Source organism: Salvelinus fontinalis, chromosome 5 (genome assembly GCF_029448725.1).
Source record: "Salvelinus fontinalis isolate EN_2023a chromosome 5, ASM2944872v1, whole genome shotgun sequence".
Taxonomy (NCBI): domain Eukaryota; kingdom Metazoa; phylum Chordata; class Actinopteri; order Salmoniformes; family Salmonidae; genus Salvelinus; species Salvelinus fontinalis.
In genome coordinates, this window is record NC_074669.1 from 5703339 (window position 1) to 5717905 (window position 14567).

General features: G+C 43.5%; 1 protein-coding gene across 2 annotated transcripts; it reads right to left on the minus strand.

The window, feature by feature from the left end:
- Positions 1–1547: 1547 nt before the first annotated feature.
- LOC129854959 (tripartite motif-containing protein 16-like) lies at positions 1548–13843 on the minus strand. 2 transcript variants are annotated; one of them, XM_055922168.1, is made up of 7 exons: positions 13198–13843; positions 12686–12781; positions 6491–6724; positions 5867–6026; positions 5682–5741; positions 5375–5445; positions 1548–3026 (listed from the first exon to the last, which is right to left on the minus strand). In XM_055922168.1, exons 1-7 carry the CDS (start codon positions 13792–13794, stop codon positions 3006–3008), a joined length of 1239 nt encoding a protein of 412 aa, XP_055778143.1. In that variant the 5' UTR covers positions 13795–13843; the 3' UTR covers positions 1548–3005. The 2 variants fall into 2 exon arrangements, with proteins under 2 accessions (XP_055778143.1, XP_055778142.1); XM_055922167.1 differs by lacking the exon at positions 1548–3026 and having other exon boundaries at positions 4380–5445.
- Between the last annotated feature and the right edge of the window lie 724 nt (positions 13844–14567).

Consider the following 14567-nt stretch of genomic DNA (forward strand, 5'->3'; position numbering starts at 1 on the left):
GAGCAGTTCAGTCAACGCTGTGCAGACGGCAGACTCCTGCCGGCTGAGGCGCACTGTAGGCCTGGTGCGTGGTGCCGGGACTGGTGGCACCGGGCTGGGGACACGCATCTCAGGGCTAGTGCGGGGAGCAGCAACAGGACGCACAGGACTCTGGGGACACACAGGAGGCTTGGTGCGTGGTTTAGACACTGGTGGTAAAGGGCTGGAGACACGCACCATATAGCTAGTGCGTGGAGGAGGCACTGGTGGTACTGGATTGGGGCGGGGAGGTGGCGCCGGAAATACCGGACCGTGCAGGCGTACTGGCTCCCTTAAACGCCGAGCCTGCCCAACCTTACCTGGTTCTATGCTCCCCGTCGCCTGACCAGTGCGGGGAGGTGGAATAACCCGCACCGGCCTATGTAGGCGAACCGGGGACACCATGCGTAAGGCTGGTGCCATGTACGCCGGCCCGAGGAGACGCACTGGTGACCAGATGCGTTGGGCCGGCTTCATGACATATGGCTCAACGCTCAGTCTAGCCCGGCCGATACGTGGAGCTGCAATGTACCGAACCGGGCTATGCACGCGTACAGGAGACACCGTGCGCTCTACTGCGTAACACGGTGTCTGCCCGTACTCCCGCTCTCCACGGTAAGTACAGGGAGTAGGCGCAGGTTTCCTACCTGACTTCGCCACCCTCCCTTTAAGGCCCCCCCCAAGAAATTTTTGGGGTGTACTCACGGGTCTCCAGCCTTGTCTCCGTGCTGCCTCCTCATATCGCCTCCTCTCGGCTTTCGCTGCCTCCAGCTCTTCACGAGGGAGGCGATATTCTCCAGGTTGTGCCCATGGATCTTCTTCCAATTCCTCCTCCCAACTCCAGAGATCCTGTGTAGGTATGTCCTGTTGCCGCCTTCCATGCCGCTTGGTCCTATGGTGGGTAATTCTGTCACGATCGTTCTCCTCCTCTTCGTCTGAAGAGGAGAAGCATGGGTCGGACCAATACGCGTCAAGGTATGCAGTCATAATGAATTTATTTAAATGAAAGACGAACACTTAATACAAACTATACAAAATAACAAAACGACCGTGAAGCTACAAACGTTGTGCATAGACAGACATGCTACAAACGTTCTGACATAGACAATTACCCACAATTAATGAGAGCCTATGGCCACCCTAAATAAGGCTCCCAATCAGAGACAACCGACATCAGCTGTCTCTAATTGGGAACTCATTCAGGTAACCATAGACTCTTCTAGATCACTCACCAACATAGACAACGCTAGACATCTACACTAAACACAAAACCATATTTTACACCCCATAACCCCTTTACCAAATAAACATCAAAAACCAACAAAACATAAACATTACCCATGTCACACCCTGACCTAACTAAAATAATCAAGAAAACAAAGAATAATAAGGCCAGGGCGTGACAGCAATGGTTGCCAGGTCAAGCTGTTTCTCGTACATTAAAATGATGGACATTTAAACACAGTAATGGGAACAATAGGGTGGTACAAAAACATTTGAAAGAAAATACGGTAGTAGTCTGGAGGGAATAACATAAAATTACACATTAATACGGTAGTAGTCTGGAGGGAATAACATAAAATTACACTTTAATACGGTAGTAGTCTGGAGGAAATAACAATGTCCCACTTTTGTATGTGCAATTCATTTTATTTAACCTTAATTTAACTAGGCAAGTCAGTTATTAAGAACAAATTCTTATTTACAAGGACGGCCTTCCAAAAGGTAAAATGCTTCTTGCTGGGACAGGGGCCTGGGATTTAAATAAATAAATAAATACATTATAAATATAGGACAAAACACACATCACAACAAGAGAGACAACACTACATAAAGAGAGACCTTAGACAACGACATAGCAAGGCAGCAACACATTACAACACAGCATGGTAGCAACATAACAACAACATAGCAGCAAAACAACATGGTAGCAGCACAAAACATGGTACAAGCATTACTGGGCACAAACAACAGCACAAAGGGCAAGAAGGTAGAGACAACAATACATCACACAAAGCAGCCACAACTGTCAGTAAGAGTGTCCATGATTGAGTCTTTCCTATTCCCCCTCAGGAAACAAAAAAACATTTGGCATGGGTCCTCAGATCCTCAAAAGGTTCTACAGCTGCACCATCGAGAGCATCCTGACTGGTTGCGCCACTGCCTGGTATGGCAACTGCTCGGCATCTGACTGCAAGGCACTACAGATGGTAGTGCGAACAGCCCAGTACATCACTGGGGCCAAGCTTCCTGCCAGCAGGACCTCTACACCAGGCGGTGTCAGAGGAAGGCCCTAAAAATTGTCAAAGACCCCAGCCAGACTGTTCTCTCTACTACTGCATGGCAAGCGGTACCGGAGCACCAAGTCTAGGACCAAAAGGCTTCTGAACAGTTTTTACCCCCAAGCCATAAGACTCCTGAACAGGAAATCAACCCGGACTATCTGCATTGTTGTTTTCATGACATTGTTGACGGCGCTCTTCTAAAGTCACATCCCTTATTTTCAGAGAAACTGAAAGCAGATTGTTCTGTACACGGATCAAATAGACATCTGGAATCCACTAGGATCCTTTGCATTAAAAAACAACTTGTTAATGGTGTACTACACCCTAGGAAATATACATTCAAAATGCAGGTCTAAACTGGCTGCTATCAGGCTACCTGCCGTGGCTAGATCAGCAGACCTCCGTCAATCTGGTGGAGATGGAATATTGAATAGAATCTATGAAGATATGGATGCATTGTACAGTGGGGTTAAAATGCTAACTATTAACGGAGAGAAAATGATATATGGTGACATGGTCTCTCTCTGTGGAGACACCCTGACACAACATGAACTAGCAGGGTTCAGAGGGTGTGGGCTTTGCCTACAGGAAGTGCAGACACTGTGTGTTCTTTTGAGGACATGCAGACACATATGCTAAAAGGACCTTGGAGAAGCATATCAGACAATGTGATGAAAGAGAAAAGGTAAAGATGGACTTGCTTCACAACTGCCTGAGAACAACCTATGGGATCAATAGAAGGAGCAAGTTAGTTGAATTCCCAGCCTTTGATATCATACAACAAACTCTGCAAGATGTTATGCATGTAATTCTGGAGGGCGTAGCCCCATTGGAAATCACATGTGTTTTGAATCATCTTGTTGCGTCAGGACATATTGATCTGGACTCAGTGAATTCGTCTCTTCTTTGTTTCCCTTATTGCCCTCTAGACATTAGAGATCAGACATCCCCCAATGTCTGTTAGTACATTAACGTCAATAATGGAAACTTAAACAGGCATCTGCTTGTCCTGCTAAGGATATTGCCATTTGTTTTGGAGAGTTAGGAATTCAATGCATATATACAACTGATAATTGAGCTAATAGAGATTGTACAGATATTATTTGCACCTGTTCTTTCCATTGTGACTGTGTCTAGGTTAAAGTTACTCATTGAAAATCATTTGAAGCATTGGAAGGAGCTTTTTCCAGACCTCAACGTTACACCTAAACAGCATTATGTGATACATTTGTCATCACAGATAAAGTCATTGGGTCCAATGGTTAGACGTATGTGTATGTGGTTTGAGTCTAAACATTGTTTCTTTAAACAACGGGCTTCCAAGCTCCATTTAAAAAATATTTGCAAGTCTTTGATCAATCAGAACCAAATATGTAAGCTGCCAAAATGTTGACAGTTCAATGCAGTCATTTGTTTCAAATGAAAAGGAGATGGGGCCTGAATCAGAGGTTAAAGATCTACAATATTTATGTGGAAAATTGAGGGACTTCCTTGGTTTCAATGAAGTAAACCATGCTGTATCAGTCAAATGGCTTGTAAGAAATTGTAATAAATATGTATCTCAGAAATCTATGATCTTTGCCAAAGTACTGAATGGTAATATGCCAGAATTTGGACTTGTCAAAAACATATTTCTTGTTGATTCTAGGCTTTATTGTTTGGAATATTAACCATTTCAAACTATACGCTTTGTTAGAAACGTCATGGCTTATCAAGTTGAGGTCCCACACCTTGCACAGGCCACTGAGTTAGTGGAGGTCCCACACCTTGCACAGGCCACTGAGTTAGTGGATGCTGAAAAGCTGGTTGATTTGACCTCTCATTACACAATTAGCAACAAGAGCCAAACTTATGTACAAGTCAAATACCATCTTGGGGATGTAATATAATTGTACAACAGTTCAAATGTCTCATAGTGTGTACCCCGAATATGAAAAGTGTACTGTCTTTGTTCTGTACTGTATTTTGTCTACATGATTACTGTCCTGTGTGTAAGATTGACAATAAAACAGTGAATTCCATTTGGTCATTATACTTTCTTAATATGTGAAGACAAAGCAGTTTTGTACTTGTCAGTGTTGATCAAACAGCTTTTTAATTCTGGTAATTCTAGTTCCGAGCATTAAGTTACTCAGAACCAGTAATACAATCTCAGTAACAAGTTACATTATCTTATTAAGATAATTATGGACAAGCTTAAAACAAGTGAAATGCTCTAACATAAAAACTGCCTGGTAAGAAGAAATATCTTGTCAGACAAAAAACAAGCAGATATTGCCTAGATTTAAGATATTTAATCTTACTTAGATTTCAATTTTTGCAGTGTAACCAGCTCAGCTATAGACTACACCAGCATGACTAGTATCTATGTGGACCCTACTACAGTGTAACCAGCTCAGCTATAGACTACACCAGCATGACTAGTATCTATGTGGACCCTACTACAGTTTAACCAGCTCAGCTATAGACTACACCAGCATGACTAGTATCTATGTGGACCCTACTACAGTTTAACCAGCTCAGCTATAGACTACACCAGAATGACTAGTATCTATGTGGAACCTACTACAGTTTAACCAGCTCAGCTATAGACTACACCAGCATGACTAGTATCTATGTGGACCCTACTACAGTTTAACCAGCTTAGCAGTACTATAACAGAGCCAAAACCCAGGATAGAGGGACTGAGTGAATGTGGTCTGGACTCTGTGGAGGAGGGTCATTGTGTCAGAGACACTGTAGAAGGACAGAGTACCTGCCTTGTGATCCAGGTACACTCCTACTCTGGAGGACTGAGGGCCTGATACTTTAGTCTCAACATTATTGTGTCTGAACCAATAACCACCACGATAACACTGTAAACTCCAGGACTTGTTATTGTATCCAAATGCACCATCTGTCCCTGTTCTGCTGATGTCTTTATATGAGACTGCTGTATCAACATCCTCCCCACTCCACTTCACCTCCCAGTAACAGCATCCAGACAGACCCTCTCTACACAGAACCTGCTCGTAGTTGGTGAATCTGTCTGGATGATCAGGATATGGTTGGACTCGACTTGTGCATTTCACCTTTTTGTTCCCTTTAGACAGAGAGAGGTGTGTGTGTGCTGTGTTTGGGTCCAGTGTGAGCTGACAGGAATCTGGGAGAAGAGCAGAGCAGAGACCAATGAGGGGAGTTGGAACAATAAGTTAAGTCAGATACTGTATCTACCCTGTCTTTGATTAGAGCACAGCAGAGATCAAATCAGAGAAATATGAGGAGTCAAATAGATACCCAGTCTTTGATTAGATCTACTATTGCTATATATTTCTAGAGGGATTGTTAGGAGTGTCAGTAAAAAGAGACTGTTAGTTACTTCACAATAAAGAGACTCACATTGTAACAACTGTTCTCTGGTCTTGGGCTCTGGAGGCAGTACAACATCCACTATATTCACTACAGACACACAAACACATTGACAGAGAGAGGGAATGTTATCATCATACCATATTCCACATGTATATGACTAGTAGGGAACTTTCAATGGTCTAAAGTTGATGTTCTTATTATTTTCAACACACCTGTAGTGGAGATCTTGGTCCATTCTCCTTTAAGGAAGTCTTCTAGTTTCTCTCTCAGTTCAGACACAGTCTTACTCACATCTCCAAAGTACTGAAGAGGACGGACAACGATGCTGGGTAAGTCTGAAGATACACTGATACTGGAGAGAGACTGATAACTCTGGAGAGAGAGAGGTACAGAGAGACCGAGAGCGTGAGGGAGAGAGACAGAGAGCGTGAGGGAGAGAGACAGAGAGCGTGAGGGAGAGAGACAGAGTGGGAGAGAGAGAGAGAGACAGAGTGGGAGAGAGAGAGAGAGACAGAGCGGGAGAGAGAGAGAGCGAGCGGGAGAGAGAGACAGAGAGAGAGACAGAGAGAGAGAGACAGAGAGAGAGAGAGACAGAGACAGAGAGAGACAGAGAGAGACAGAGAGAGACAGAGAGAGAGACAGAGAGAGAGAGAGAGAGACAGAGACAGAGACAGAGACAGAGACAGAGACAGAGACAGAGAGAGAGAGAGAGAGAGACAGAGAGAGACAGAGAGAGACAGAGAGATGGAGAGAGACAGACAGGACAACATAATGATTGCGATGAATAGTTTCACATTAAGTTAATTTCATATCACTAAACAAGGCAGTTTAGTTACCTGGAGGAAATGGATGTGATCCTCTGTGTGTGAGAGCTGCTCCAGCTCAGTGCTTCTCTTCCTCAGCTCAGCTATCTCCTGCTTCAGTTGCTCCAGGAGTCCTTCAGCTTGACTCACTTGAGTCTTCTCTTGGGCTCTGATCAGCTCCTTCACCTCAGAGCGCCTTCTCTCAATGGAGCGGATCAGCTCAGTAAAGATCTGATCACTGTCCTCCATTGCTGACTGTGCAGAGCGCTGTAGAGAGTTAGAGAGTTAGAGAGAGAGAGAGAGAGAGAGAGGGAGAGAGAGAGAGAGAGGAAAACAGAAGAAAAAGAGAATGAGAAACAGACAGTTGAAAAAAGAGAGAGAGAGAGAAAAAGAGAGAGAGACAGTAGGTACAGAAGCCTCTCTGCTGCTTTGAGTCAGAATGCTGCCACCCTGCTCTCCAGGTCCACCAGGCCTTGTCCCCCTCCTGGACAAGCAGGTACAGCACCGCCGCCCTCAGCCAGTGACGCCCCGACCAGAAAAGAATTCACTAAGTTGCTCTGCAGTTCCACAAGCAGACCACCGGGGGGTTGAGAATGGCCAATTTCTGCCATAGGGAGGATGCTGCCAAGTTGTTGATGATCATCACCCTCCCTCTGTGTGACACTTGGGAGAGGAGCCACTTCCACTTTGTCATCCTCGGCACCACCACTTGTGACACTCCTTCCCAGTTCTTCCTAACCACCCCTCGGTGGCTGTATCTGGGCCCTCCGCCTGACTGGCTGTCAGCTCTGGATCCAATGAGCCGTTTGAAAACAAGGCCTCCTCCTCCGCTTCCGCAGACCCCCCCCTTCATCCTCCATTGGCACAATACCGTCCTCCTCCTCCCCAGTCTGTCCCCTGGCACTTCCTCCCTGATCAGTGCCTCTTCCCCAATGACAGGCAATATTTCCTGGGATGAGCCCACCAAGCCCTTACCCACTGGAGTCTCCGTTACTACAGCAACCTGCCTCTGCTAAATGACTCACTAGCTGAACAATCTTTAAATCGCCTTTTTTTAGGCAGATTTAGACTCTTAATCCTTTTATGGCTGCAAGCCCTAAATCGGGATCAATATGACAACAGCCAGTCCAAGTGCAGGGCGCCAAATTCAAAAACCATAAATCTCATAATTAAAATTCCTCAAACATACATGTGTCTTATATCATTTTAAAGGTAATCATGTTGTTAATCGCACCAAACTGTCCGATTTCAAATAGGCTTTTCAGCGAAAGCACTACAAACGATTATGTTAGGTCACCACAAAACTTAAAATAATCATATCATTTTTCCCAGCTAATGATAGCATCACAAAAACCAGAATAGAGATAAGATGATTCACTAACCTTCGATTATTTTCATCAGATGACACTCATAGGACTTCATGTTACACAAAACATGCGTGTTTTGTTTGATTCAATTCATATTTATATAAAAAAATCTGAGTTTACATTGAGGCTACATGAATCACTAAATGGAAAAACGTCAAGTGACTTTGCATAGCCCGTCGTTTCAACATGAATACTCATCATAAATGTAGATGATAATACAAGTTATACACATTGAGTTATAGATATACCTCTCCTTAATGCAACCGCAATGTCAGATTTAAAAAAAAACTTTAAGGAAAAATAACTGCACGCTATAATCTGAGACGGCGCTCAAATTAGCATGTCACAGCTGCACAGATAGCGTCACTATAAACAACAAAATATATTATAAATATTTCATTACCTTTGTTGGTTTCGATCAGAAGGCTTAGCAGAAACTCCAGGTCCACAATAAATGTTTGTTTTGCAGGGTGAAACATGACCTAAAATAAGACCTGTTTTTTCAATACAACTAATAGGAGCTGGCAGGGTGAAACATCACCTAAAATAAGACCTGTTTTTTTCAATACAACTAATAGGAGCTGGCAGGGTGAAACATCACCTAAAATAAGACCTGTTTTTCAATACAACTAATAGGAGCTGGCAGGGTGAAACATCACCTAAAATAAGACCTGTTTTTCAATTCAACTAATAGGAGCTGGCAGTGTGAAACATCACCTAAAATAAGACCTGTTTTTCAATTCAACTAATAGGAGCTGGCAGTGTGAAACATCACCTAAAATAAGACCTGTTTTTCAATTCAACTAATAGGAGCTGGCAGGGTGAAACATCACCTAAAATAAGGCCTGTCTTTTTGCAATTACTTCAAAACTACGGCAAACAGCTGGGACATATGATAATATTATATTACTGGGCTCCTTGGCGAATGCAATGAACTAGTTTTATCAGAAAATGTTGTTAAAAATGTCCAGCCTAGTCCTAGCCCCCGCTGCTGGCTGATAGCGCTTGTCTGCCCTAAATCCCCACACTATCTGTGCTAACAAACCCTGTGTACCACCCCTCCCCCTGTTTAACCTTAAATTTTGTAAACAAACACTTGCCTACGAAAAGAGACACCTAGCTGACAGTACACAAAACAAAAACCACTTGCACATTTACCAAAACGAACCAACTCTTTACGGATCTGTTCATTCTTAATAAACGGAGGCAGATTTGACACCACTACTCTTGTCGAAATCGGCACCAACACACCCCTCACAAAAATCATACTGGTAACTAGCCGGGCAACAAGACTCACCTTTTTCATTACCACAACCACCGCCTTGTTCATTCTGGCATGGCGCCACCTACTGTGCTGGAGTGTGTTCAATCACGGTTTACAACATTTCTAAATCCTCTGACCTCACTCAGTACTTCTGAGAAGAAAAAAAAATAGCCCTACTAACATCTAATAGACCCTCCCCCATCCCCAAAATCCATTCCAAACCCCCCCAACCCCGTCCAACCTCAATGACCCTAAACTTCAATCTGTCCCTCTCTTCAACATACTTACAACAATATAACAACACATGCTCCACCGTTTCATTCACCATACCCTCCAGACACAAACCATTCACATGCTGCCTGTCACGACTTCCGCCGAAGTTGGCTCCCCTGCCTGTTCGGGCGGTGCTCGGCGGTTGTCGTCACCGTCCTACTAGCCGCCACCGATCCCTTTTTCGTTTGTCTGTTTGTTTTGTCTAATTAGTTTCACCTGTGTTTCTGTTGTTTGGTTTAATGAGCTTCCCTATTTTTAGTAGGTGGACCCGCCCTTGTTTTGTGCGGGATTGTCTTTATGTTACGTGTGTGCGTTTTAGGTAGAGGTGGATTTATTTTCTATTTTACTTGGCACCCTGTGTTTTTGGGTTGTCACGTTGTTGTCTGCACCCTGTATGTTTGGGCTTCTCATTTTTGTGTGCATAAGTAAAAAGCACTTTACCCCAGTAGAACTCTCTGCGTCTGATTCCTTCACCCACCTAGTCCCGCGTGACACTGCCAACCAGATGGAATGACCAGTTCAATGTACAATGTCCTAAACACAATCGAGTAAACACCACCTCTTCCTTATCACCCATTCCCTCAATTCTCCATAATAACATTAATACCTCCAATAGTAGGTCACTCCTATTAGATTTACCAGATGATAAACTATTCAATACAGACAGAGAATCTGAGCATACTATAATTCTAACAGGTTGTACGTCCTCAACCCACTGGAGGGCAACTATTATCACCAACAGTTCAACTGAGTATACTGACAGTTCATCTGTTTGTCTTCTACATATCTGCACATCAAATTCAGGAACGTAGACGCCTGCTCCTGTGCTCCACTATCTGGGTCCTTGGATGCGTCTGTAAAAAGTGGTAAAAAATCACAACAACTTCTACCAATGTAATTGTCAACCAGTTTCCCTTTATCACTGACTTCTGACCAATCTTTCCTTTTCTCTACCAAGGTTAGATCAACAACAGGATCTGGGAGTAACCATGGAGGAACATCCCTTATCACCACAGAAGGGCCAACCTCCAACTCCCTCAAACCACTCTCATCAGCAAGCTTTCCAACTGTCCAACCGAAACCACTTCCTTGTCTACTAGTATATTCCCAACAGTCATCTAGAACAGTAGCAGTGGGATGCTCAACCTCACAGCCTTTTAACCCAATAAGCTAATTACAATTTATTACGCTGTATATCCAAAGGCATTTCACCTGCCTCCACTAGTAAGACACATACAGATGTTGATTTAAATGCACTAATACATATCCTTAAAGCTATATAGTGGATTCTGTCCGGCTTCTGAAGACAAGTCTTTGCTGCTGTTCCATAAACTATACACCCGTAATCAATTGTCGCCCTGATCAGAGCTCTATAAATATCCATCAACAATTGTCTGTCAGCACCCCATTCATAACCAGAGACCCACACAACCAACTACCATGAAAGTGATGGAATGAGAGAGAGAGAGACATCATTACAACACTGTACATAGACATAATATAAGGTTTCTTCTTCTTTGAAGCTTAACGGCTGTTGGCATCCAATATGTTGAATTTACGCCCCCAACTGCACTATAATATAAATCTATTTTACTTTGTGATACAAAATGAACATTTAATAAATAATAATAATAATAATAATACCAGAAAAAATCCTTCCAACTAACCCTACACTCATTAAAAACCCACTACCCCATTCCACTACTTTGACCCTATCTGCTCCTGCACCATGCCAACGACCTGGGAGGACGGGACACCACCACTCAACACACCCTGGAACTCTTCTGAAGTCAAATCTCGTATGACCAAATACTTCTCTGCAGCTGCCACCACAACATCTATTGTCTGTGATTTAGGTTCCATTTCTGCGGTACAGTTGATAACCATTGCTATGAACGCTAAGAAGCTAACCTTACTGAAGCATATATCACTCGTTGGCCTATCCCTCTGCTGGCACAGATCTACTACTCACAGGGATCCTCTCAGGATCCCTCACCCTTGACCCATCCTCCTCTACTTTCTTCACTGCCTCAGCATATAACACCTTCTGCACTACTCTCTAGCCACCTCAACCTGCCTCTCTCTCACCAGACACTTCTGATCCCCAGCAACATGGACACCCCTACAGTTGACACACAACTTTATCCACCGAAACTACACAAACCTCTATCCCATGACCTCCTGCACACTTCCCACATCTTGGAATCTCCCTCCTACAAACTGCTGCAACTTGACCATAAACGTTGCACCTGAAACAGCTCAGTGGATTCAACACAAAGACTCTAACAGGATAACTGATATATCCTAACATGACTTTGTCGACTCAAAACTCAAAAGGACTGACAGTGACTCAACTGTTTCACCACGATCACCACCGGGTCTGCGTCACACCAAACCGCGGGCATCACAAACACCTGGAATCTTCAACTTCAACTTCAATTGCTCCACCTCCACACTTAACACTACCCCAGAAATCACCCAGAAATCACTCCTTTCAATGGTGTCCTGTTCCTGAGAGCAAAGCAAGAAACAGATCTTGACCCAAGTTGCGTGACACGTAGCACCCGCTCCCTCTGGTCAGAAGAAACAAACAAATATCCCAACTCCACTACAGGTTACCTTCACTGATTCAACTGCACCCAACTCCTTTCCCACCCACCCTGAAACCACAAATGGATCACAAATGGATCTGCCAAAAGGTATGGATCCACTTTCTCCAAAAATGTAACTCCTACTGCACCAGATTCTTCTTTATCATGTCCATTGATGCCAGGCTCTGGTTCTGAGCTCTTCTCCACACCTTCTACCTCACTTAACTCTCCCTCATTCATTTCCATTTTACCTCCTCCAATATCTCTATTCCTTTGAAACATTTTTAGTGTAATGTTTACTGTTCATGATTGTTTATTTCACTTTTATTTATTATCTATTTATCTTGCTTTGGCAATGTAAACATATGTTTCCCATGGAAAGAAAGCCCTTTGAATTGATTTGAATTGAGAGAGAGAGCTCCATGTTAATGTATAGGGGACATGAGTCGGTCATGGTTACTCAAGGTTATGTGATGAGGTAGCCCCGCCTGCGACTTCAAAAACAGTGTCTGCCCTCAGCCCAATATGTCCTCTTGGTGTAACAGTCAAGACGTTGGGTTCTCCCGCAGTAGACCTAGGTTCATATCCCGTCGGTTACATTAAGCAGTCTATTGTCTGAAAGGGGTCCAGACATAGTGGGGTCAGTGGGATTGAAGAGGGGCCCCTCTCCTCTCTCTTTCTGACTGGAGGAGAGAAGTGAACTGGTGTGTCTCCTCTGGTCAACAATACTCACCTTGAAAGACTCCACAGCCTGTTGGAGCTCCTTCAGCTCCTTCTCTCTCTCCTGGAATCTCTGCTGGATCTTCTGCTGACTCATCACCAGCTGCCTCTGTGGAGAATCACTCTTCAATGAGCTATCAAGCTTTATTAGTCCAGTAGATCAATAGTATAGTAATGTGACATAGAAAGGAAGGTCTAAAATATTGAGGAAGTCCCTTTCCGATATGATATTATGTTGCTGTGTGAATGATTATAGTTTTTAATGGTAGGCCTACATATATCAAGGTACTGAACTTTGGACTCAAAAAAAGGCATTCAGAATGATAATACTTTTTGACTTTAGAAACTGGTGATACATTTGGAGAATCTGGGTTAACATATCTATATACTCAAGGTTGTGTTCATTTTTGTTCAACTGAGGATCGATTTCATTTGAATGATCTCATATTCAAACAGTCTTACTTCCTTCTGTATCATTAATTCTTTGTTTATCAGACAGTCACCAACAAGTTGTTCTGGTCTTACCTGTTTCTCAGTCCTCTCTGCTGCAGCTGACACTGTATCATGGCCTTTATGTTCATCCATTGTACACAGATAACAGATACACTGCTGATCGGTACGACAGTAAACCTCCAGCAGTTTGTCATGATGAGAGCAGATCTTCTTCTGTAGTTGTCCGGTGGCTTTGACCAACTTGTGCTTCTTGAAAGCAGGAGATTCATAGTGAGGTCGGAGGTGAGTCTCACAGTAAGAGGCCAGACACGCCAGACAGGACATGAGGGATTTCTGCTTTCTGGTCCCAGTGCAGAAATCACACGCCACATCTCCAGGTCCAGCATAGCACAGAGCATGAGGGGGAGCAGCCTGGAGTCCTGTCTTCTTCAGTTTCTCCACCAGCTCAGCCAACATGTTATTTTTCCTCAGAGTGGGCCTTGGAGTGAAGGTCTGTCTGCACTGAGGACAGCTATAGACCCCTTTCAGAACATCCTGATCCCAGCAGCCCTCAATACAGATTCTACAGTAATTGTGTCCACAGGCAGTAGTGACCGGCTCCTTCAGTAGATCCAGACAGACAGAACAACAGAACTGGTCCTGGTCCAGCAGAACTCCCTGCTGAGCCATTTGGACGGTTGTTCACTCTCACACAGACAGACGACAGACTCAGATTAGTTTTATTTTCTCAGAACATAGTTTGTGGGAGGGGGAGGGACTTCCTGGTTCTGCCAGAGGGGTGGGGTTAGAGGGCGGGACTGAGAAGTTAGAGGAAGGGAGGGAGAGAGAACTGCATGCAACGTCAAGAAGGAGACAAAGAGTTTAGTTCCTAGGTTAGGGCCCTTAATATGGAATAAATCCAACAAATGTGAGTTGTTAGAATATTTTAAGTGTAACAGTTTCTATGAAGTACATATTATAATTATTTTAATGACCTTTATAATGCCTTATAATACACTTATGTGTTATAACACTGATTATAAGTGTCTATAATAATTAATAAGTGGTTGTAATGGGGGGGGGGGGGGACTTGATATTGATACAATGTACTGTAGTTGAAATGAATACTGTATGTATTGACTGATCATTGAGAATGAGGTAATACTTTACATTACAGTGTGGTTATTACTGTTAGGTCTAGGGTCAGGGTTAGAGGTACTACATTCAGCAGTAACCCTAGACATATCTAGGACTAAACAGAGAAGACGTTTTACAATCAGAGTTCTTTGTATCTCTTCTTAGTCATACAGATCCCCCCACATCTTATAGGTAGATGGAGTTATGAACATATACAATACATTACTTCTGAAACCAGATGAAATGAAACTGTCTTTCAGTCAGAAAAGCTTCTCTAATAATCCTAACCATGGCTGGGTGTCTTGAGAGACTGAGAGGTATAGAGA